At 37.0% G+C, this 26,338-nt stretch overlaps 1 protein-coding gene across 1 annotated transcript in view; it reads left to right on the top strand.

Annotated features, from left to right (window-relative positions):
- Nucleotides 1-26,338, top strand: part of ESR1 (estrogen receptor 1) — a 153,992-nt gene that overhangs the window by 22,571 nt on the left and 105,083 nt on the right. Inside the window, 1 exon segment of the mRNA XM_051801657.1 lies at nt 25,370-25,874. Coding sequence (XP_051657617.1) covers nt 25,370-25,874 — 505 coding nt within the window.

Raw genomic sequence — 26,338 nt, 5'->3', positions numbered from 1 at the left:
TGTCATCATTCCAACTAGTAGACTCACATTCATCCCTTCCTGCCTAGACTTGATATTTCAATCTCTATAGAGCCTATGCTACTTCTTGAGGAACTTAGCTCATCTGTTTGTTTTCATTAGGGTCTCTAACATACAAAGGTACTCTATCTGCTTCTGAAAGAGTTGGTTGCTCTACTTTTTTCCTGTGTATTTTGTATCCTAGCATCAGGGATGATTCACTAGTTTCCAATATGCCCAGGGTGTCTATGCTTTCATTAAGGGCTAGACATGGCCGTTCTGTCATCATATTTCTTATGCCTTCCAGTATGCACATGGAAGCATGTGTGCCAACTTTTTTGTTCTCTTGGCACTCTCTTTAAAGTCACAGCTTGTTTGCTGTTGCCTGTTAGACAGCTTCCGTCCTCTGATAACCAGTTGCATTGAATTTTCTCATCTTCATCTCTAACAGAGGTGTTACCTCATTTGCTGTGTCTTTTCCCACATTGGTATTTTCTTACTTTTTTGTTTCAAAGCTTACGCATAATCTTCTTTCTTAGTTTTAGCAGCAGTTGATTGGTTCCTGCTTTCTTCAGCTAAAGGCTCCACTGCTTTGAGGAAGCAACCCTAATTTCTCATGAATCTGAACCTTGGTTTTTTCTGCTATATTCTGATGTGGGTACAAATCTTGGTACTCCATTTCTCATTCTGATTCTGAGCGGAATACTGTAAGCATTCAGAGAATGCCACCATTGAAATCCTGGTCCTCGACAGGTTTCGTAGGAATCCACATTTTTCTCTGGCTCAGTTCAGCTATTCCTTGGGATTGTGCATTATCTGCATAAACTATACAGGAGTGTTTCCTAACCACCTTGTTTGTCAGAAATACTGCTCTGATTTTCCACGGATCCCTGGCTTGGAAAGGATGTTAAAACCATTTTTTCCCCCCCTATGCTTTTCTAACATGCATGGACAGCAAATGTCCAGTCACCTTTTAGTATCTTGCAGGAAAGTGATAGCCCACTGTCCAGCACAGGTCTTCTCATTCTGAAAGGGTCCCTTCTTTTCCTACATTTATACTGTTAAAAACTTTTTACTAGTAACATCAATCCTATTGCTGCATGAATACCTGAGATTTTACCACAGTTCAGAGAGGACTATGATAATTTAGGAAAGAGAAGAAGCTGACAAAGGATCTGAAGAATAAAATGAAAGCTGGCTATGTAGGCAAACAAGGTCAGAAGAACACTACAGAGAGAAAATGGAATTACATCACCAAAAGCTAACTTGATTCCTATTTAACTTTTCTTAGTTATTTAACTTGATCAATTTAAAAACTAGAAGTAAATAACAACTGTCTCTTTCCTTTGATAACCTTTAGTAACCAAATAGTGACAGTAATCCTATAAGGTTTCTTGGCAATATTGCTAGTATTGCCTACAGTCTATTCACCTTAATGCTTCAATACCTCCTGATACATAGTGACTGTCTTCTTTTTTCATGATTCTTATGTGTCACATGTGAAATAATTTGCCTAAGCTTCTTTCTAAATTATGGGTAGTTATACATCTAGATATTCTGCAGGAATAGGTGGAAAAATTGATGTACTTTTAACTCCATTTCCACCACTCTTACTCATGCAAATAACGTGTGCATTCCTGATTTTAGGGTAGGACTTCCCGATTAATGGGAAGGAATTTACGTGGGTCCATGTTGTGAGAAAGTGTGGAATCGTGGAAAGTTTGCTGTGTGCTGCACGCACTTAACTGTGTTAGAGTTATCTGCGGGAAGGGTATCTGTGGTCAGATGTTTTTCTCAATCCAATTCCTCGTTTGCTTTCATATAAGTGATGCAGTGATTTCTTATTTTCCAGGGAGAAGGTATAACTCCTGTATTATTTCTTATCCTTTGCTCCCTTCCCCCTTTTTTATTGTGGGTTAGGAACATGCTGCTGAATGTTTGGGAAAAATATAATATGCAGAAATATCAGACACGGTAAGAGAAATTTAGAACAGAAAGCAGAGAGAAGTAAAATATGGCTGGATCAGCACAGATATCCAGAAATCATGGTAGTGAATATAACATCAAACTTTATCTAAATAACTGCAAAAGGGGAAGTAGGTGTGGATTTTGCAGGAACCTTTTTGGGCTACATCTGCCCTTTCAGTTGTAAAGTGTTTGTGCTCCTGTCCCATGGCATGGTCATGGCTGAGCAGACCCCAGTTTGGATCTGTGTCTGTCCTGTTAAGCTCTATAAAGGCAACTTTCATGACAGGTTGCCATTTTGCTTTTCTGTGCTTGAGGGCTCATATAACTGGGTATTGTTATGCCCCTGATTTAATTTCTCTTAACACTTGCCCTTGTTTAATTTTAATCATAGTGTTCAGCACTGTTTGCAAACATGAGGCAGTTATGTCTTCCCTCCTCTTGAATGTGAGAATGTCATTATGACCGTGGGTCACTTTGGGCTACCTGTCACCTGTAGCTGTGGAAATGAGTTACTGTAATCAAGTCTAGGTTTAGCTGGACCCTCAGAAATTGTGTCTGTATTGACAGATACTCTTGCTTTTGTGGCGTTGTTTCTGCCATTTATGATTGCGTGCAAGTTTTGCAAAACTTTTTAGTTCCTGGTCATAATCACTTGAAAGTAGTTTGCAGCTTTTAGAGGAATTTCCAGAAGAATTTCTTTACGTTTGCTTTAGAGGGGATTCCTTTTAGGAAACGGCTCAAGACTTCATGTGAACATGTCAGGTTTCTACAATATAAGAAGCTAGAGGAAAGGCTCTTCCTGTGCTCTGAAGAGAAGAGTGTTTACAAGAGTATATCTGCAAGACTGAATTTTGTGAATGATACAGAGACTTTATGACATGTTCCCCACTAGTCTGAGATTCCTCTGGTTTTGATAAACTAGTTAAAAATACGTCATATATGCTTGCTAATTCTTACCTGTATACTCAGCTTTTAAAAAACAGTTTTTCCCTGTGTATTTTCATCAGTGGATGTAGAGCATTTCTAAAGTAGTTTTCTCACATAGGTGAGATGCAGTCTGCTTGTAACTTTCTGTTCTCTAATCTATGAGATCAAAGTGATTTTATTTCACCTCAACAGAAGTTAGGCAGTATATAAGGCTAAGCAGTTTGATTTGAATGAACTCCAAGAACAAAAGAATGGCTACACTGGGTCACATCACATGTTTGTGTAGCACAACGTCCTGTCTTCAGCAGTGGTAAAAGGGGATGCATATTTAAGGATTTAAGAATAAAATCAATTTATGATAATATTTCCCAAGAATGCTCCTCCAGTATCCAGCAGTTTGCAGCTCAGAGGCTTCCTGAGTTAGCATCAGTATCTTTCTCTTCCAGCATATTATTAGCAGTGTGAATAAGGGGTGGCCTGAAAGACCAATAAGGAATGACAAGTTGAATGCCAAGTTTTAGTGATGGTAGTCAAGGAAGATGGCAGAACTGCCTAATTTTGAAATGAAGGAAAAGATTCAGTACATGATGCTGCCCAAAATATAGTGACAGAGAAACAAGATATACTGCCAGACTAGACCTCTCTCTGTGTAAGATTCATAGTACTGTTCTTTAAATAATCTGAAATGTTAGAGCTTTGCGAATAAGAATAATAGTATTGTTGTGGAAAGGGTGCTATAGGCCAACATCTGTGAGTGGAGGACATATTTTGTAGTTTTTCTTCTGTGTTAATGACTCCACTTGTGAACTGTGAGAATGAAGGGGAAATCTCGTTTCAGAGGAGAGAAGTTCCAGGGTCTCACATGGCAATTTCTACCTGAGAGACTTTGTTTGTAAGAGGCCAGTTAGGCAAGTACACATGTGCCGGTTATCTTTCTTGTAAGAGCTATGGATGTCTACCCTATTTTCCTCTAACCCAAGTCGAAATTTCTGCTAACAAGTGTCATTACTACTGTGCTCCAGAATTCAGAGGTTTGTTTACATTAAAGAGGCAATTTCAAAACTGTATTCACTGGTAAAAAACAGTCTTACGAGTGATACTATACATGATGTTAATTCACCGTTGTCATTGGGCAGAAGCATCTGCCAAAACCCACTCAGAGTGTTGAGTGAGAAAAAAGCATAGGCATCAATCATTTTCAGACCAATGGTCATCTAATGCACAAAACATAAAGCTTTCTAATTTCATTGCTCACTCAACAGTTCTGAATCTGTACAATTCATATTCTTTATCCCTGTTTCATTCCAACTTCTTGGCACATATCCAAATACTTTGGGTGACTACCCACCTCTATGAAGTCTGTGTTTTTATGCTCTCTTTGTATTTGCTTTCTCTTTTGTAAGCAGTGGAACAGGATATGTTTTATTATGTATTCACTAAGGGTTTTTTACTTCAAATTTGCTGTTGCCTCAGACCACTATTCTTAAGAGGTCAAAATTTACTTATTCTGTATATAGGAGGTTCCTTTTACAAACCAGACTTATGGTTAATAAGTAATTATCTATCACTTAGCCCCTCCCTTCCTGTCCAAAAGAGTGTTAACATCGAGTGGCATTTGAAGATACAACTGGTAGAGCCATAGCACTTAGAGTTTGATAGCTAAGTCCTAAAATGATTTCTCAAATTTTATAAAATTTTCTGTCCTTACATTGATTTTAAGATACATCTTTGTGACATTCAAATTTTCTGCAATACACTGTGATAACAATATCCTAAGACTAAATACTCCAAGACAGCTTTTCCAGTGGTGAAATCAAAGGTAAGTACAGGTAATTTATATCTACCTATTCCTAATTTGGATGATTGCCCATTTTCCTATATGAAATAGCTCAGCTTATTGCCTTTTTTTAAAATTTACAACCCTACTCCTCCACAGGGCATACCACTTTCTGCTTCATTGCTTTCCTACAGTGGATCACCCAGAGAACATTCTACTACATTGTATTTTTTGTGAATTTGGATGCACTAGGAAATCTAACTGAAATAATTGCTGTCTTCAGTAATTAATTAAAAGTTTTTAATTAGTGATCCTCCTCACTTAATTCCTTCTAACCCTTGAAAATTTACCTTATTCTGATTTGGCTTAAATAACATGGGATTTTATCCTAGAACAACTGTTTCACGGTTATTCTGAGTGGATAATTAAATGTATCTGAGGGGGTTTTAAAAATTGTTCATTTTTTGTTTTATTGGGGTTTTCTCTCCCCCCCAAATTTGTATTTCAAATCGTAGTGATTATGATTTATATTCAGTGAGTGCCAGTTTCTATTTGCTGTTACACAAATGCCTCCCTTTTTCAATTTTTCTAAAGACTACTCCCTTTCTAATTCATCTGTACTGCTTTTATAACTAACTTCACTAGCTCCAGAGTTGTTTCTTAGTTTTCATATTTAAGGTTTTAAAATGTTCTAATTTAAGTTTGAAGCCAAACTACTGCAGTCTTCAATGGGATTAGAATGAATCAGCTTATAGCAATGCTCTGTTTCATTTATGCTTTCCATTTGCAACATTGAATTTTGCCACTAACCATAATGCTCTATCATAAATGCTGATCGCAGGGGCATCATAGCAGTGATGCACTACTTTGTTTGTTGAAAACATTAATTCTGGGCAAATCTGTGCATGTTTCAATTAATTCTCTCCTAGTCCTTGTGACAAGAATACTTTATTATTTTCTTCAAATTAAAAACCAGCAAACTCTTCAGAGACTTAGTGGGTTAAGCCAGGAAAGGAGTGTGACAATCAATTTACCTATCTACAGTGACTCATAATCAAGTAAAGGCAAACTTATTTGTAGAGAAGTTTGTTCAACATGATCAGAAATGCTGGTTTTGTCCCTTTTCTGGTAGGATTTAATTTGACTGCAAGAAACTTTTCATTCCTTTAGATATTTTGGAGCAACAGCAGTATTGTTCCATGTAAATTTGTACTAGACTTTACTGCTTCAGAGTAAATAAACCCTTAGGTTGTTCTCATATTGTCCTTGTGGACCACACCAATGAACTAACTCAAAATTGCATCTGTACCACATAGTGCTGGGACTCATGTCACCCATGCAGCACCAAGCCACAATTCTTAACATGTTTCATGTCCTGGATAGTGAAAACACTGTCTGTGGAAAGAGCACTGAGGGAATCAAGCAACCATGATCTGCCTGTGCAATATTGTGACAAAAAGAACTAATGTAATCCTTGGATGTTGAAACAGGGAAACAGCATGAATGATTGAGAAGGGTGCTTGAAGCATACCAGCACAGAAAATACTGTTTCATTTGTCTATAATTTTAGAAGAATGTTGAAAAGTTGAAAAACAGGAACAAAAATCACTTGAAATCTGTAAAGTTTTAAGAGGGTACAGGATCTCTGTTTTTCAAACCTTTATAACAGCTTTAAAGAATTTTCACATTCATAAAGATTTTGCTGAACTGTGTTCATATCATTACACAATAGCAATAAAACTTTATGTTTTCCTGCATCTCCTCTTGTATTAATCAGATACACGTCTTTACAGGACATGATTTAGTCTTGTGGCTATGAATATTCCAACCCATCTCCCAGCAGGGTAAGAGAGGAGAAGAGAACAGATGGGGTTTAAACAGTACAGCCAGATTTTAATTAACACCTGAGTAACCACAACGCTACTAAATTATAATAAAGTAGAAATGGATTTGATCTTGCAATAGGTATGTTTTTATGATGAAATAGTACGATCAGATTAACCTATGTCTAGATGAAGTTTTTTAAACATTCAGTTTTGTTCTCAAAATAGTATTTCTTCTGGAATCCCTAGGCACATTAGGGAAGGCAAGCATTCAACATTTTTTGTGTTGAATCACTTAATCCAACTGGCATTGTAGAAAATGTTATCTGAATTGGTTGCAGAGCCATTGAACACCGTGGTGTCTCCCAGAGTGGCTGAAAGCTGTGGCAACAGACTGATGTCAGTGATTTGCATATCTTTAGATAATTTTGTCTGTACTGAGAAAAGCCAAGTACGATTAATAATTTAAAGTTTTATCTAGAATATAGGCAAAAGATATTTTGTAAAAATTACCAAACAATAAAGTATTATTTTTAACTCCATACATTTTTTTCCTATTTTTTTTCCCTTGTGAATTCAGAATAATGAATATTGTATATGGTAGTTTGCCTCAGGCTTTTTCAGTCTACTAGGGGGATTCCTCTATGGAAAATGACTGCTGCTGCTATGTAGCTACAAGAAGAACATAACACAATTGGAAAATATGTCTTAGGGTAAAATATTTATTTATTTATTAATTTATTGAACCACTTACAGTGGCATTCAGACTATTTTGACTAATCCTACCCCTTCTCAGTGCAGTTTCATATGGTTCAACTACACATCCTAGGACAGATCCAGAAACGCTAGGACAGATGCCTGGGCTAGAGTGCACTTCTCCTATGCTTCAAACAATCTGTGTTTAACAGGAAGCATTTTCCACCTCTGAGCAGCAAATATATGATTGCACAATTGGCTAGCAGGATTATCAATTGAATAGTTTCTAGTTTTCAAAAGTTGCCTTATTTGAGTTTCAGATTTCTTAGAATTCTGGATCCTGTGAAGTTATGTTCTATGTAGTAGTAGCCTTTGAGTCATACACTTTATTGATGGATGATATTCAATGAGAAAACACACTTAGGCCAGAAACTGGAGACCATTATCTCTCTTTTCTAGGTTTTGTCCTGCTCTGTTACTGACATGGTATATATTGGACAAACCCTGGAACTTTCCTGTGTTGCATAAGCTAAAATGTTAATCACGTTTAATGTTTATAAGTGTTTTGAGAACACTGTCTAGTGCTAGCGTATAAATTGTGTGGTAAGACTGAGTGTGTGAGCGAGGCATTATGCACTTACAGGATATGTATGAGACTGGCACGCAGAGAAGTGAAAAATTTTGTATGTGTTAGACACAGAAGGGTCATGGATGAATGTTTTTTTATTCGTTGCTGTAGCCTTCTTTAGTGAGGATAAGTAAACAAACTAGGAGCAAGCTAGCCATTGCTTTTCATGGCATTACAGCACCAGAGTACTTCTATGATATATCAACCATGCAATTACAGGCATATATATAAAACTAAGTTAAGCTGGGTGATGTGGCAGATTCACTTGAGAATTCATTTGTTTTAATCACTCTTCAAAATATTAAAGTTATCCTGGTAGTTTAGGCATTAAAATAACCATTAGTTGGAAATTGGGCAGGAAGCAAATCATTAGCAAGGGTAAACATTCTGGTGAAAAATAGTTTCTGTTTTTCAGTTGGAAAACCATAATTCATGTAAAAGCAACACCTTAACCCCTCTGCCCAGAAAATAAGAGAACACTTTGTAGTTACCTTTCTATGTTTTGCATGTGTTAATGGCATTTCCTCCAGGACCATAATGAGAATACGGAAACTCTCTTTCTTTGACCTCACGCTTGGCTCTGTGTTCAAGGAAGGATGAGTTCAGAGAGAGTTATCAGAAGTATAAATCTTGTTTTGTATTTAAAACAGTTTTGATCTAGTGATTTAATGAGCAATTTTTCCAGATTTTGTCTCTTTCACAGGCAGAAACTTTGCCTAATTCTGCCAAGGGATGGCTATGGACCTTGCCCCAGCAGGTTTCTGAGCCTGCTGTTCTCTCTTGGTGCTATGGACTCTCCTAGCATGTATACTTTGCATGAAGCTGTTTGAGCTTAAATAGACCTCAGGAGAAATCATTTGTCTTCCTGTATTGTTTAGGTTGTGCATTTCAGTCTTCATCTAAAACTTATTTTGTGAGTTTTATATGAAAGCAGGCTTTGAATAAATCACAAATAGTTCTGGGAGCAGGACCAAAATGCAAATTTTCATTTTGCCTGGTGAAATTTCTAACCACCAGAATGCAGTCTTCCTTGTATTCATACTTTCATCACCTAAAAATAAAATAATAAAGTAAAATAAAGTAAGCAACAAACTTTTGTTAAGCTTTCCTTTAGTGTATTGCTATGTTAGATGTGCTCAGAGCACTCCTTCCAAATTGTCCATAGAGAATTTTAATGCTGTTTTGCCTCTTCTATGTATCCCGGCCTGCCTGAGTCAGGAAACTGGGAACCCAGTTGCTAAGGGAGAATGGCTTCAGAGCTGTACCAAAGGAGAAAAGCAATAATTTTTCAGATAAAGCAGGGAGATGTTTAGGTTCCTCCAGGGGTCTTCAGAGTTGATTTGATGGGTCTTTTTGGATTTAATGAAGAGATTGCATAGGGACTAAGTTTTTCCAGTTTTTCTGTTTTTCCAGAAAGAGAATGATGCCTAGACCATGCAGTGAAACTCCAACAAATTAAGTTCAGAACAAGCAGAAGGAAGTAATTTCCTTTGTAGTAGGTATTTGTGAGATTCCCTGACAAAGATTGTTACAGATAAAACCAGTTTGCACAGGTTGAAGGGAGAATCAGATATCAATGTGCTGATCAATGTAAGCACAATTGCCCATGAGATGTAACTGCCAGTTGCCCACACATGGCTACTCCAAAGATCGTACGTCTCCTCTGTAGATATATATGCCTGCCTCATGTAGTGTCTTGGGTATCCCAGAGTGACCCAAATGACGTGAAATGGCTATATTTAGGCTACTGAATTGCATTCAAAAGGACTTAGGTATTAGGTGTAACAGATTATTAACTATATGAAGTGTGTGGTATTTTGCTGTGGGTATGAAGGAACTTCTGTATCCCAAAAGAAAGGACTGCTAATTTGACCTGGCATTATACACAAGCATACAGTTTAGAAGTTTTTTCAAGAATATTTGGAAATAAATAAAACAAAGTCCATTCCAACTCAGAATATTTCATGATTCTGTGAAAAGAACTTTTACAGATTGGCTTAACTATTAATCTAAGACGTGTTGACAGAATCACCCATGCTGTTTGGCTCTCCTCACTAATTTCTTCAGGCTTTTTGTCAGTACCAGGTACTGATGTAGCAAAGCCAAAAGATTCAGAAATTTTATTTTGGCAATTTAAGCTGATCCAGAACCGAAGAAAATAAAAATTTTGTTTGTACATATTTAGATATTGGAAATGTAAGAGTATTTAGTGATATTTTCATGTGTTCAAAGTGCTCTAGATGTGTTACACATACAAAAATGTTATGTTGTTTTGTAACTCTGTTCACATCTAAAGATTCTGACTTCTGGTTTTCCTTAAAATGCAGGTTATTCAATTGATTAATTTTTCTGTTGGCGTAATATTTAATTACCTAGTGACAGGCTGTAAATGGAGCAAGATTTGAGTATGTAGCTAGAATTAAAAAAGGAATTCATGTGGAATTCAAAGATTCTGGAAAACAAATGAGATGATGCAGTGACAGGCATTGCTAACCACTTAGCTGCAGATATGCATCTCTCTATTTATTTGAAGAGATGATGACCTTACCAGTATTTTCAAGATTTCAGCTTCTGGGAGATGATCAGGCCTCAATGTTTATCAAAATTGGTGCTCCATTTCTGTCTCAAAGGCACCTCTCCTTTTGGAGGCTGGTTTCCACAATGTTACATGTGCTTCATTCTTTGAGGTGAGATTATACTATCTAAATTTTCATACTGGAATTGTTCACAGTGTTCTCTTTTGATTTCTTCTCTCCAGGTCATGTTTTTAAGCAACGTGAGCTTATGAAACTTTACTTGAGAAAATACTTTGCACTTTAATTTGGTTGTGCTGTAGTTTCAATCAGAAAGGATGTCTTAATGGAGCTGCTTTGGCTTAGGAGAAAGGAAGCTGGTGACATGAAGCTATTAGGTAACATCTAAAATACAAAGTAAATGGCTCAACTACTTGTGTCTCATGTTCTGTGTAGGTCAGATGTATTGACTTGTGAATGCTATTGCAAGATCAGTGTATGGGGTTTTTTAGAAAGGCTGAAAAACTTACCGTTTGAAGGCTTTGCCTAAAATCAGTATTTTTGTATTGTGTTATCTGAGCATCAGACCCTGATTTACTTATTACAGTGTTTGTAGCTGTAATTTTTTTTAAGCAATTAACTCCGTGTTGATGTTTTTTAACATACTTAGGTAGAAGTAAATAAAATACTATAGGATGAGGTAGTTCTTGCCTCTAAATCTTCTCTTGAAACTTGATGACTTTTGATAGAAAGCCTGTTTTGTTTTGTCAAATGTGATTGTGAAGTTGCTGTATCTCTTAAAGGAAGAGAGCATGAAGTGCAAGTGAATACACTTTGTCACTGCTCTGTAAAATCTAGAATGTGTTTAAAATTGTAAGGTTACTCTGTTTTCCTTTGTGCAATTCCATCCATGAGAGTGAAATGTGTCATTCATAGGTAGAAGTGTTACAGCATATCCCTGGTAATTATGGATGGTATCTGGAAGGTTAAAATAAATGACAGTTTAATTTTTCAAAACAGAAACTGCACTTGAGAAAATAAAAACCATTTCAGCTTTGCTGGAGTTCAGACATTGTTGCTACAGTATTTTTTATGTTTGGTTTTTTTTTCTTGAATTCATAAGTATTAGTAATCACTGAAAGATTCTTGTCAAAAATCAACTGCTAATTCTGTCAGTGAGGCTGTGTAACAGCATTTGCTCCTATATTTCCTCAGAATCAACATTTCGAAGGAGAAATCCCTAGCAGTGGATTTTTCCCCCTTTAAATAAGAAGGGCCATATTGTTGAAAATTTATTAGAGGATAATCTGCTTAATTTTATAGGGTTTGTTTATTCATTGATTTAAGTGAAAACAAAGTCAGACTTATCATGCAAAATTGTCACTTTTTCAGTTTAAATAAAGTTCATTCAGTTTTGTCAGGCGTGGTTCTATGGAGTTTGGATACCTCAGATAAAATAAATAGCCATCTGCATTCAGCATACATTTGAGCAGGTGTAGATTTTTCATGGTGTTTTTATTTTGCATAAAAGTGTGTTTTGTGTTATTTGATCATGAGCAATGAACAGCAAGTTAAGAATACTATGTAGGGAACAGTGGGTTGAATTGCCTGGGAAAATAAGTTGTGTCTGAAGTCATTGAACAAAAATTCCCACTGGTAAAGTTATATGGTGGAAATTTTTGGAACATGGATTCCACACTGTGAAGTTGGAGAATTCTTTACGAGTCATCAGTGTTCAACATATGTTGTGGACTGATGAGCAACAATTTTTGTATATTGCCCAAAATACAGCTTGACAGCCATTGCAGTCTCTGTGCATGCACAGCATCTACACTTTACTTGAAATTGCTGTAGTATTGCTAAGCATAGTCAAATTACATAATAGGAATGAACATAACTCCTGTCTCATTTCTAAAACTGATAAAACTGATTTATGGTATAAGCTTAAGAAAAACACCTGTTCTATACTTGCTCGTAATTCCTTTTTCTCAGTAAATATGTTTCAGAACCACACACAGTCATTCAGTGGATCAGTCTCTCAAAAGTGGTTCACTGAAATGTTTATAAGAGAACACAAATTAAATTTCATCCCAACTAGAATTATGAATATTGAGGGATAAAATTTTGAATGGAAATAGTCACTTGCACATTCTTTCAAATGACCTAGATTACATACAAAAATAGATCCTAGCATTTTTTTAATATCCAAAGACTGAAATGTGAGGATTTGTGTGAGTAGTCACGGCTGCTATGCCTGCTATGCAGATTTTGCAGACCAGAGTTCATATTACAGGTATGGAACTCTTCTGGTTAATGAGAAGTCATCATATGATAGTAGAAAGCAAGGGCAAGTGTTTTTCTTCTTCAATAGTAGATGTAGGCTTTCAATGATAGTATGATAATAAATATTCTTGCAATTTGATCTAGTGATGTTCAGTCTTTCTCTGAAAAACCCAAACACAGGCATACAGGGGTTACTGCTGTATTAGAGCAAAGTGCTGATCTGTTAGTCCTAGTATTTTGTCTCTAGCAACCCTTTAAATCCTATGGAAACTACATTTAACTGAACAAAAAAGTCTTAATATTCTTAATACTATGGATGAACAGTTTTTGATCTGTCACACAACCTGTAATTTTTAGTTATAGATATTAACTGTATATTTATTTCACTTAAAAAAAGAATATTATGTATTCTAATTAAATATTTCTCTTCTAGTAAAAGAAAAATCAGGATTCAGTGTCATTGTGGAGTCAAATAATTTTAGTAGTAGTTATTTATATCATTTTTGTAAACATTGGCTAATTACAAATATTCAGAAGTTCCTCTTAATTAGTTTCTCTTGCTCTTGGTTTTTTGCATAGAAATGTGGAAAAAAGTGAACCAAACTTCCTCATAAAACTTGTGAAAAGCAAAATACTACTTGATCTTAAGCAGAGACCACTTTTTCTTTTGCAGACAATGAATTTTTAGTTAAAACAAATTTTTTTATTAAGGACAGCATAGTATAATACAGATAATAGAAAATAAATAATCTGTGTAATAGATATGTGCAATCCATGGTGTATTTGATTCAGTTTCATCATGACCAGTGTGAATGTGTGGTGGACAAATATACCTTTGACAGTTTACATCCTTTCTGCTTCGGCTTGTTTTCCTTGAGTGCACTGTTAAATTAATCTAAGACCTTACTGCAGTTGAACAAGGTGGTCTCCCTCTTCATTCTGGCCTCGTACTCCTGCAGTTTCTCCTAATCTGGCTCAAGAGTTGCCCCAGTGTGATACCTTTCTAAAACAATAAAAACTTTTTGCTAATGTCAGTCCCCAATGGGAAGCATGGAAAGAAGCAGGAATGCAAAGGCAGGAGGAAGGATATAACCAGTTTTGTCAACATTTCACTGCTAAATCACTTGAGCTGTACTTGAAAACTATTCTTTTTAGAACCCTGACAAGCATGAAAGATTGACTTTACAGGCTGGCTTTCAGAAAGGCGAATTCCCTGAGCACTGAAGCAGGCATGTTTCCTCTGTGCCTTCCAAATGCTTCTTTGACCATTTCAGGTCAAAAGTGCCCAACTACTCACTGTGTACACTCAAGTCATGCTGAAGCTGCTGGGAATAAGGCATGCCCAGGTTTTTGCATTCTGCATTGCTTTTGAACTGTCACCTAACAAGCAGGTTGCAAACCAGTCTTTTGTATCAAACCTAAAAGCCAGGAGCTTTAGCTATAAACATAAATCAAATACACCCAAGATTATTCCTAGGCTGCTGGACCAATTGTCCTGGAATAGCTTGCATCTGCACTAATAGTTTCCACAAAGTGGTGGATTAATGCAAAATAAATAGTAGTAGCAGTTCTGTAATTTTAACATCTCAAGCTCAGGAATAGTTTAGGGTAGTGCTGTTTGGCACATGCCAAACTTATCTCATGGAATGTTACAACAGTTAATAGTACAATTGAAGAGAGTCTGCAGGTATGTCCTGTTTTCACTAGAATAGGAACAACTTTGAGCTTTCCTGACCGACAGCTTACTAAAGGCAGTACTTTCCTGAGGAAGATGCTTTCAGCATCTTCATTGTCACCTCTTCATTGCTCAACCACCTCTGATGAGGGTGGCTGACACTGGCTTCTGCATGCTGAACTCCTTGTGGGGGCTCCAGCTTTCCTGGTGCCATTCACAAAGTCACCACATTGATTCTAGGCTGTAATGTGTCACCAGTCCATATAACTCTAATGATGGCAGGGCTGTCTGTACTCAAGGGAGAAGAATCAATAGGATCTACATTATTGAACATTTTTATTTCTTGTCAAGAGGCCTTTCTAAGTATACTTATCCTATTTGAAGAAATGTGGTAGAAAGAATCGTGCAATATCACTGCCTGAATCAGTTCATATATGACACAGTACAGAGTAACTTGGTATAGAACACATTGTAACTGTATTAGCAGTATGCTGTCTGTGAGACTGGTTAACCTTCCAGAGCATGGCACTGTGCTAGCAGCAGTCTTCCTCCACATTTCTCAACTCAGAGAATGTGGCATAAATGTGGCTTGGGAGTCTATGTATCAGTTGTCTTTGCATAGTACAGATTTGCCCTTTCTCTCTGTTGTGTTGCACAAGTGATGAATTGCTGAGGTTTTGATTATGGCAAGATCTCATTCAGGAATTATTAGGAATAATCTATATCTTAGTTACACAATAAGAAATTAAATTTATTGGTATTTCTCCAGGAAAAAAAAAATCACTTGAAAATTTAGGTTCATTTACCACAGGTGGAAAAAGTCTATGGATAGCAGCATTTGCAGCTTTTAAATGTTTTGCAGCTGTAACCTCATTTTCCTGGAAAAATGGCAACTAGTTAATATAAATTCTGTTTTTTCTATAGTTTGAAATCAAAGCAAATAACAATAATCTTATATTTGACATTTCTAATGCCAGTGATTGCTGTTCATTCTTTCTGGTTTTCTAATTCATTAATAATAACTTCTGTGGCTTGCACACCATTGTGCTAAATAAGTATGCAACTATATATTTCACACGCCCTTATGGATGGGAAACCTATTGCTCTGATGGACTTCTGAACTTACAGAAGAGCCCATATTGCAAAAGAATACAGAAGAATTAAATTATTGACTGCTGTGTTTCAGGAAGACCTCCATCTTGTTGCACAAAACAATGAAAATGGTGGAAGAACAAATAAAGATAGGGGAATGCTGAAATAATAAATAACTTTGACCTTTTTTTTTCCCTTCTGTTGGCATCCAGTTACTTCCTTTGATCTTCCCAGCCTTAAACAAGCTAATATCAGCCAAGAGAGCACAACTGTTACTGAATCAACTAAGGTCCTATTTGTTCCGCTCGACAGATGACAATGCATTTTTGTCTTTCTACAGAAGCTTAGAAGTGACTTTGAAAGCTTTCTCCAATGAGAAGCCTAGGTTTTTTCCTACACTGGTTTTCTTTTTCTTTTCTTCTTTTCTTTTTTTTTTTTCTTTTTTTTTTGGATGGGTTTTATTTCCCATCTCCTTGAGACAGCGTTCTGCTGATGATTGTGTCACCGTTTTCTGTTTGACTGGTTAGACAACACTGAAGTTGTATGATTTTGTTGTTGCTCATGATTGTTCTGGCAAGACCTGAAGGCTTCCGCAGCTGTAGCATATATATTGATGCTTCAGTTACATTATGGTTAGTTTGTGAGAGTCCTCTGTGGTTGCTTACTTTGTAACTCCCTGATTTTTTGTGAACAGTTGCTGTTAGTGCTAATTCATTTGTTCTGCATAGGTTTGTTGCATTTCAAAATGTTGAATTGTTTGATAGCTTGAACTAAAGCTTTAGAGTTGAGAAAGCAGACTTCAGTTTTATTAAAAAATGCAACCTTGAAATGGAAGCTGGAGATACATTGTCAAGTGTATTTGAATTTCGTGAAGAAATGGAGACACTTGTTCTTTAAGGGTACTGTTTTCAGTCACTAGTATAAGCCTGGATATTCTAATCTGCGCTATTAAGTAAACATTCTTTGTTCTAAGTATACATTGTACTAAGCACAACGAGAACCTGATTTCTGATGGTGATCTTAGGTGCTCCTGAGTACAAATAATAACCCTTATAGAACTAAATGTTTTACGTTGGTGGTTGGTTCAGGTTCCACTGATCACACTTGTAGGCTTGTTAAGTCAGTTTTAAAAATTCTTGGGAGTAAGGACGATACATCATAGAACCAGAATTTTTTAAAGTATGCAAGTTATTCCCAAAGAATGAGATATAACCTCTGTGACTGTTAATTTTGGACTTCTCTAATGGTTGGAGACAATGTGTGTGTAAGGATCAGACATTTAGGCCCTGATCCAGAAAAGCACTTAAACTCGTAGCTTACTTCAATGGGATCAGTTCCCCTGAAGACAACAACTGATTCAAATTATCACAGCAGATGTATAGGACAGTCTTGTTTAGGACCATGTATTTAATACAATCCCTATCACATTTTCAAATAAAAAATGCAAACATATCAGAAAATGACTTACAAGGATTCATTTCAAGATCTTTTTTTCTAGTTATGTGCCAGATAGATGACCAGTGCCAGCAAAGAATCGCTCAGAAGTACTTCTGCTCTCAGTATTTGGTAGATAAAAATGGGATTCTGAAAGCACCAAGACTTTTCCAAGCCATTTGAGTGAAGATTTATCCAGGGTCACAATAAGTATAGCTGTTGGAGGTGACAGGGTTAGTCTCATCACAAAGGCCTTTCAACTGGAGGATCAGCTTCTAGGAGTGAAATGTGTATATGTTAAAACCAAATATAGTATATTTGCATACCATTACTGAAGAGTAATGAGTGAAGAAACTAGGTCATGTCATCATATTGATTTTACAATTTCTTCTCTTTGGGGCTAGGCTCTACTTTCTAAACACTTGGACACTCTGGTCACTTTATTGTACATGTCCCTGCATTGTATGTATGTATTTATGGAAAAACATTGACACAGGGAACTAGGCCCATGGAAGGACACTTTGGAATTAGTCTTTTGATGGAGACAGCTATCTCCATATAAAAAGACAGCTGATTTTGTTTTGTGGAAGCCACAAAATATGGCTGATTATTTATTGCTGCAGTTTCCGTGAGTGTTCAAACATAGGTGTGCCATTGATGGCTGAGAACAGGTGGGCCCATTCCTGAGGCAATGGGCAGCAAAGATGTTTTGGGCAAGGACTGGAGTAATTTACTGAAATGCTGAGAAGGTATAGTGAGGCCAATAGAATTACTTTTTTTCCTAACTCAAATTATTATAGGGAACTGAGACTAATACACTGTTCAGGCCAATAAGTAGATAAATTAAGGGGAAGATTTAATTTACCCATAGAGCTTCTTTAATTCCTGACTAATATAGGGAGTATAGCAGACTGATTAATAAAGGCAGATTTCTTGACAAAAGAGCAGCAGAAAGGTTGAAACCCTGTGGGAAAGGGGGAAATAGGCTATCATCATCAAAGTTATTAATCTCTTCTGAGTATTTTATTGCAAATCTGTTTATTAGGTCCATAGAATCATAGAATAAATTGGAAAGGATGTCAAGATATAATCTAGTCCAAACCTCTGCTCAAAGAAGGTTTAATCAGGCTAGTCAGGGACTCGTTCAGTTGAATCTTGAACTCAAAGTTGAGTCTCATCCTCAAAGGACAGGGAGTTCCAGTGTCTATGGACAGCCTCTTCTAGTATTTAACCACTCTTAAGGTAAAAAATTATACTTAATATCTAATCAGAATTTCCCATGGTGGGGGGAGGATAAGGTCAGGGTGGATAGAGGGTTCATCTGGGGGACTGGGGGGTCTTGGCCGGGCTGGGGCCTTGGGAAGTACCCGAGCCCTGTGTGGGTGTGGGGGCTGGAACAGTTTGGTTTTGGCTCACCTGTGCCTGCTGCCCAGGTTCGGTATGTTTTGGATATATTTACTGCGTTCTGAGTGAATGGTCAGGACAGAGGGATGTTCCTGGGTATTTCCCTGAGACTGAGCATCGATGGGTGGCAGAAAAGTAGGGGGTGAATGGCTTGCCCCAATCCACTTTAGTGGAAAGAAGCCTGTGTACCCCTTCACGGTTGCGAGCTATGCTGGCGATGGTACGTGCCTTTGGCAGGGTCTCCCATGCCAGACAGGTCAAAACCACAGGGTCAGATATAATATATCCATGGGCAGGATGAGCCTGCCAGCCTTCTGGCAGTCATCCTAGGAGAAGGACAACTCTAGCTCCAAACCCGAGCAGATGGAGCTCGTTTAGCCTTGTAAGACATACTCAAGTCTATGGGGCTCAATGGGATCCACCCTAGGGTACTGAGAGAACTGACCATAGTGCTCACCAATCACTTTCTGTCATTTATCAGCAGTCCTGGGTAACTGGGGAGGTCCCAGTTGGCTGGAGGTTACCGAATGTGATGCCCATCTACATTCAATTTTTCTCTGATATAAACAGAAAAAATTACTATAAACATGGCATACTAAGCTCCCATTTTGCATTTCAGAGCTCATTCTTGTTTTTATATGAAGTTAGATCCATGAGAAATGTTCTCTTAGGATGTTGTACTTGTTAGTAAGCAGGGAATGTTGCTTAATCTTAAATCATGGTATTGTTGTTTTTCTACCAATGAATATCTTTGTTCACAAGTAGTTCAAATTTTGTGTGGGAAAGCCGAGAAATGTGTTTTTCCTTCAATTTTTCGCATCCCTGAAAACATATGCTAAGTCTTTGAAATATCAGTATTAGTATCTTTTGAGTTTGTCCAGAGTACTCAGGTATTTTGGCCCATTTTATGTGTGTAGTAAGTAATTTATTCTGTATGAGTTGGGCAGAATTATTAAGTCTTTTCCTCTCCCATCTTAGGTGCAAAAAACTGGAAAAATGCACAAACTAGTTATATTACAGCATGTCTTCTACTCCTTTAGAAGAGAGTACATTTCTACATGCAGTTTTCCCATTTTGGTTTCAGGAAATTCAGTCTGTACATCTAGGGACTGGACTTCAGTCTTATAACTGACACAGTTATCTGCATTTAAGCCCAGACTCCTACTCTGCCCTAGAAGAGTAATGAACGGGGATAACTTTCTGTAGCTATTCTAGTTTGGACTGTAGCATGCCACTCTTTCGGGAAGTTTTGTGCCAAGTCAAGTCAGGACTAAGATCTGAAAGAGGAGAGAGCGTGCTTAGCCAGGAAAGAGCTTTTAGAAATCTTAACTCTAAAAAACTTGCAATTTTTTCAACAGCAGAAAAATTGGCCAAATGTGGATGGAGTTTCAGAGGAACAGAAAAAGGCAGTTCTGTGACACACAGTGTCAGGTCCCTGCCAGATTCAAAGTTCCTGCTCCTCATTTGCTGCAGCAAAAGGATTTCCTGTTTCAAAAAAGAGTTTCTAGAAGTTGCTAAGGAGGGAAAAGCAAAAAATTTTCTCCCAATTAGCTCAGATGCTTACAAATTATTATATCTGAGCTCATCACTGATGCATGAAGTTTCCACTTCATTGGCTAAAGTCTTATAGCATCACAAATAGCTCTAAACAAAGTCTTAAAATTTAAAGCATTAAATACTTTACCAAAAAGCTATGCCAACATCTAAGCCTAATTTTTCTCTTGTTTACACAGATAATTTCAAAGTATGTAATGTGTTTTTCACAAAAAATATAGATAAAATTGAAGGTATATTTAAATGTTGTATATTGAAAAAATATGTGTGGAATAATTGTATTCCAAAGTTCCCTGTTTGGAATAAGAACTGTTTTGATCAAATGTTTTCAAAGTCCCTACGTACATCTGACATGGAAAAGGAGAAGCTCCCCTTTTAGCTGTAAAACCAACTTAAACCAAAAATTTGGGATTAGAAAAGTTAGGCCTAGCCTTTTGGTGCCATGACTAATTTTGGTAAGTTTTTTGGGAGCAGGAGAAAAAAGAAGTATACATCTTTGTATCAACTTATAAAACTCTAAATGTTAAAAACTCCCAATAACAACATGAAGAACTTATCTCTCCTTAGAGCCTGAGGAATTTTTAAGAATGCTTCTTGTTTGCCTAGTGGCATCAAGGGCTTTAATTTTTTAAAATTTTTTTTTTCCCCAGAGATTTATAAAGCTGTGGGGTAGGTGGTGCTGTTCTCCAGCTGTCTATCTTGAGGAGTTTCCTCACTGGAGTAAAGACAACACAATTTCTCTGTAATGTTACTGTGGAATCTTGGAAAAACATAATGTTCCTCCTGCTATGTGCAATAGAGTCTTAATTGCAGCAGCTAAAAAAAGCTTCTATCTTTATAGCTGTGGAACCAAAGCGACGAAGTTTATGGTCTCTCACTGTCAGCAGGTTTATGGAAAATTTATAGTATGTGTTTTAAGTTCTGAGTTTGCCATTTTTTGTTGCTGTACTTACTAAAGCTAGTGCTGAAAAATGCCTGTTACAGGATAGAGTTTTGCTCTCTTTTAATTTGCCTATAATTTTAATAGTCTTTGTATAGTATTTTTGTTTTAATCTTCCCTCAAACTGCTGTTTTATCTTGTCAAAACACAAAATATGTTCAGGCCCTTTCTATCTTTTTTTTTTTTTTTTTTTTTAATATATCTATTCCTATTGTTACAGCCCTGACTGGCTTTCAGGACTTGTAGTCAATAGCAAATTGCTGATGCTCATGGCACTGGAAATTCCCCATCTTCCTTCCAGTTATTTAGATAACTTAAAGTAATACTTTTTGATTTTTTTTTATTATCTATTCTTTCCTTTTTTCTGTTTCCCAGACCACTTTTCTGATGCCACAATATTTGCTGCCAGTGGAAGTCGGCTACTTTTGGGTTTTTTTAAATTATGCTCCGGTTTGGAAGTGTTGGACTGATGGTCCAGTCGCGCCACAATGCACTGTGCAGTTTAGCAGATTAAGTCTGCCTGCTTAATCTGATCACTCTAGTTGTCTGTCAACAAATTAAAAAAAAAGTAAATTAGAAGCAAACTGTTCATCAATGAATCATAATAACCAAAATTTGCCTTTAGAAACTTATCTAAATATTTTTCAGCTATAAATGATGCTAATTTAACCACAGAGCAGTAGAAATGTGATTTAGTTTTAATGTTACTACATTAGGCATTTTATCAGTGTAATTTAGAGTAAATTCCATACTCTGGAAAATCTGAGTTGGTCACTGGAACTCTGACCGGCCTAGAAAAGGAAAACAGAAAGGTTGCCATTTTAAAAAAGGGAACAAAAGATTTAATCAGCCACTTTCATTTATCTAATCTATAAATTTCTCATTTCCGTAAGAAGAGTAGTGTCTGAATCCTCACTGTTTTCACCTCAACTAATTCTCAGTAAAAATATCTGTGTATGAAGATGCAATTTCTGCTTTGACCTTCCTTGCTAACATGTCTGTAGTGCTCCTCAGTCACAGTGGACTGCTCCCTCCTATTTCTTCAGTTTTCCTTAAATACTGTTCTCTTTCCTTCTTGTGTGTGCATAAATTTGGATGGATCGAAGTCAGATTTTATTTGCATACTCTCAAACTTCAGAAATATAGTAAACACCCCAATCTATGCCTGATATAAATTTAGCAAATCTTCAGAATTTTTAGAACCAGTTGTGCTCTCTCTACTTTTATGTGTCTATGATAGACGACTTTGTCCTATAGTATGTGATCAGTAACTCCAAAACAATATTAGACCTTCATTAAGGTAAGAGAAATACATAGGGCAGCTTGTCTGCAGCTGAGTGCACATTGGTGGAGAAATTACCAGATCCAAGAAGGTAGATTTGCCATTGACTAAGTATTTTTGAACACATTTGTCTAGGACTAGAAATGAAGATGCTGCAGCCAATTCATGTTTTTATTTACTCTCTCTTGTTACTACATGGGATTTAAAAAAACCAAAACAGTGAATGAGGCAAGCCCTTCTGTATGAGATCTGCACAGTTTTAAAGGCATACATGAAGTGGGATTTAGCAAAACCAAATCTTTGCATAAACTTTGTGCTAAAAAGCACCAACTGTTATTGCTATATGCTGTACTCATTTCCATATTGCAATATTGTCATATTCTAGAACATGTAAAATCTGATATGTAATAGATCAGAGTGATCAAATTGGATGGTGAAGTAAGTCCTGACCTTTAAGCACTAATACCAAGTTTTAGAAACCTAGATCTCATTTTTCTGGAGGGTGAGTCCACAGACAGATGCATCTAATGCCATCTCTGAAACAGGGAGAAGTAGCAGTGTGTGTTAATTTGGAGCAAGCAGCATGGTTTATATCACATACGACAAGAAAAAAACCCCTCTAATAATTTGTTGCATTTCATAGGCTTTTTATATCTAAAAATCCCATATATAGTAAGCAGAATAAAAACCTGCATATCTTTCAGTATGCAAAAATAAAAAATTCAACTTCTTCATGGGATTTGGCTTGATTAACCCCCAACCTCAGCTTGCCCATTCTTGCTCTCTCATTTTTCTTCTACAGGAAAAGTAAGCCAGACATTACAGGATGGTATCACAGAGGTTCTCAGCCAGTCCCCAAGATCTTGTTGGTGGTATTCACATTTTTTTGTTTTGAAATGTGTACCAGGCTGTGTGCTGCACAGGTACTGCAGCTATCTATTGATGAGCCCTTTTAGTGAGAGGACTGTGGCTTGTGAAAAGCTGCTCATAGGATCCCTAGTTTAAGTGGTAGGGAGCAGAAGTGATGGTGGTTCAAGTTAACCCTATAGTGCGTTTAATGCTGTTTGCATGTGATGGAAACTTTAAATATTTGTTTCCCTGAAAACATACCGTGCCCCAAAAATAAGTAATGAGGTTTTTAAAAATTGCATGCAAAGAGCACTAAGGTTGCACAGGACACACTCAGAAGTCAGCTCTCTGTTTGCACACTTCTGTCTTCCGTCTTCTGCATTGCTGTTATGCTGGAGCATTTTATTGCATGTCAGTGTAGTAATTCTAACATATCATGCATGTTAGATAATGCTAGATAAAAATTTAGCGTCTATTTTGTAGCACACTATAGAAGTGTATGCTTCTTATGGCAGGCAGAGTCACATTAATTCTCAGCTTATGCAGCTTAATAAGAGAAAATGTTTCTTCTATGTATTACGAAGCATGAAATGAAATGTGTAAGAGTGGCTGACTTAAACTTGTAACTGCCATTCATTTCAGCCTGTGTAGCCCTGCAGCCTGGTGGCTGAGAGCTTTGCTTACTTGCTGCTTTGTGAGTCTCTGCAGATGCACGGTCGCCCACTCTAAGAGAACATGCACACATTCTCTTTTTTTTTCTCTCACACCGTCTGGCATACTTTCAGAATAACCCTTCGAAGACTTTCTGAACTGCTGGGTATGATTGTCTGATTATTATTTTTTTAACTGGGAACATGTTTAGTCCAGTGTTATTTAAACAAGCTTATCTCTTTGATCAAAGTCTACGATCTGAAATTTGAACAGGGTAGGGAGGGTGGCTGGTGGGATGAGGAAACAGATCAAGTACATAGTTATGTGTGTGCTGCTGTCTTAGCTGTGTGCCTGCAAAGGTAAAAATGTATATTGCTTCAGAATAATCTTGCAAATATAAATAACTTTGGCTATTTTAGTAAAAGTTCTGAAAACATAGTATTATTACCAAAATAAAACCAGTTTTAGTAAACTTTTCTTTAAGCTTTTAGCGAGCTGCATATTCATTTTTTCAGTTTTTTGGTTTTTTTGAAGGTTGAGCCAAATAACTGTGGAGTTGTTTAAGTATAGCATGGACTTTGCTGGTATTCAAAGCATACTAACTGGAGGCCATATATTAATGCATTTAGGGTTGGCATTAACCTGTTTAATTGACTGAACCACAGACCACAGCAATAAAGCTAGAGAGCTTGAAACAGTTTCTGGAGGTTTTCATTTAGCTCGTTCAGGAGAACTGGTTTGTGCGAAGCTAAAATTGTATGGAATGAGATTGCAAGATGAAGCATGCATGCCACACCTTTTCATTATGTTCTTGCTCTTCCTTTTTTTTTTCTTTCTAAATATAACTTTGAGAAGCAGTTCAGTTTATTTTGAAGCTGGTTATTTTGATTATTTTAGGTTACTTGATTGTCTAGTCTGATTTCAAAATTCAAGTTTGCTGATGTTTTGTTCACAGGACTAGGAAAAAGAATTTCCTGTATTCAATTCATGTGTCATGAAATCAAATAATTATTTCCTAACTGTGGCAAAATCTGAGTGATGTTTGTTTCATCATTTTACAGCCTAAAAAGAAGCAGACATAGTTTTCTAGGCTAGTCTAAAGGTTTTCCTCTCTTTATAATGTTACTGTTATACTCTAGTAACTGCGAGTTGCTCTTGCTGATGAAATTATATTATGAATATTTTCTTGTGCATAAATATCATCCACCCTTCAATTTTGTTAGCTAGCTTTATTGACTGAGGCTTGTTACGCACACACACACAGACACACAGACGCGCGCACTTGCACACACACATTCTGCTTTGCCCTATCTCGGTTACAGCATAGTCCTACCCAGGGTCGTGGCAATGTACACATTACATATTTCTAACAAACATGAAAATGAATCAAACAGGAGGAGAGATAAGCACAGATAGATTGGAGCCTGCTAAGGAAAAAAGGCAGTAATCTGCCTGACACTGGACTATTCTTCCTGGTTAGATTTAAGTGTTCTTTGCCGCTAGCTGCTGCAAAGCGCTGTACCCTGAAGTGAAAAATTAAATGATTAGTAAGAATTAAGTAACATTTAGAGGGACAATTATTTGGTATAACTCCAAAACTAATTGTTTCTGAAGTGATGTTTAAACCAATGTCGGCACAAGGCAAGAGTTCCTGGCTTGCAGCCAATACCTTGTAATGCATATTAGTGCAGATGAGGAGTTCCTAAAAGTTAGAGAGAGGGAGAGGGAGGGAGGAAGAGAGAGAGAGAATGTGCATTTTCAGTGCTCGCTCTCTGTTTGTATCCTCCTCCTTGCTGAGATTAGAGGAATACCTGTGTAGTGCTGCTTTATTATGATTTCTGCTGAGCCTCAGAATAGGTTCTGGTATTTTTTTTAGGTGGACTGCCAGCTGCCGATCTCACTGTTGACAGTAAAAGCAGATATGTTCCTTGCTCACTGCCATTAGCACTGACCATGACCCTTCACACCAAAACCTCTGGAGTTACCCTGCTGCACCAGATTCAAGGAACTGAACTGGAGACACTGAGCAGACCTCAGCTGAAGATTCCCCTGGAAAGATCGCTCAGCGACATGTACGTGGAGACCAACAAGACAGGAGTTTTTAACTACCCAGAAGGAGCTACCTATGATTTTGGTACTACAGCTCCAGTGTACAGCTCTACTACGCTCAGTTACGCCCCTACTTCTGAATCTTTTGGGTCCAGCAGTCTGGCAGGATTTCACTCACTGAACAGTGTCCCACCAAGCCCAGTGGTGTTCTTGCAAACGGCACCCCAGCTCTCACCCTTCATCCATCATCACAGCCAACAGGTACCCTATTACCTTGAAAACGATCAGGGCAGCTTTGGAATGAGGGAAGCTGCTCCTCCAGCCTTCTACAGGTAAATGCTATGGATAATTTGTCTTTCTTATTTAAGCAGATGAACTAGGAAAATTAGAATCTGGAAATCTGTTATGCTCTTTTTTGTGTAAAGGACCATGTGATTTAATTGAATCATCAATGATATCTAGACCATAGGAAATAGCATAGAATAAAACAAAACTGTCATTCAAAGCACACTGCGACTGTAAGCTGTAAATTTTGAAAGCTGTAACCTAAATGAGTAACAAATCAGATAATGGGTATAAATGTTGCCTGGGAAAACATGCAATCATAATTGATTAAAGAACTGCAAACAATCTCACTGTTGTAATATATTAGAATATTGCCTGAAATATACTAAAAAGACTTCCACCATCACACATTTCTGGATGTGAGTGGTTGTTTGTTCAGCTCTTAACTGGTAGTAGGAGTATTTTTCTCCTCTGGCTTCCTTTAAGGTGTGAGAAGTGGCTTATATAGGAA

The sequence above is a fragment of the Manacus candei genome, unplaced genomic scaffold, assembly GCF_025592945.1.
Source record: "Manacus candei isolate 608988 ecotype Guabito, Panama unplaced genomic scaffold, ASM2559294v1 h1tg000052l, whole genome shotgun sequence".
NCBI classification, from domain to species: domain Eukaryota; kingdom Metazoa; phylum Chordata; class Aves; order Passeriformes; family Pipridae; genus Manacus; species Manacus candei.
This window is presented reverse-complemented; position numbering and strand designations above follow the sequence as displayed.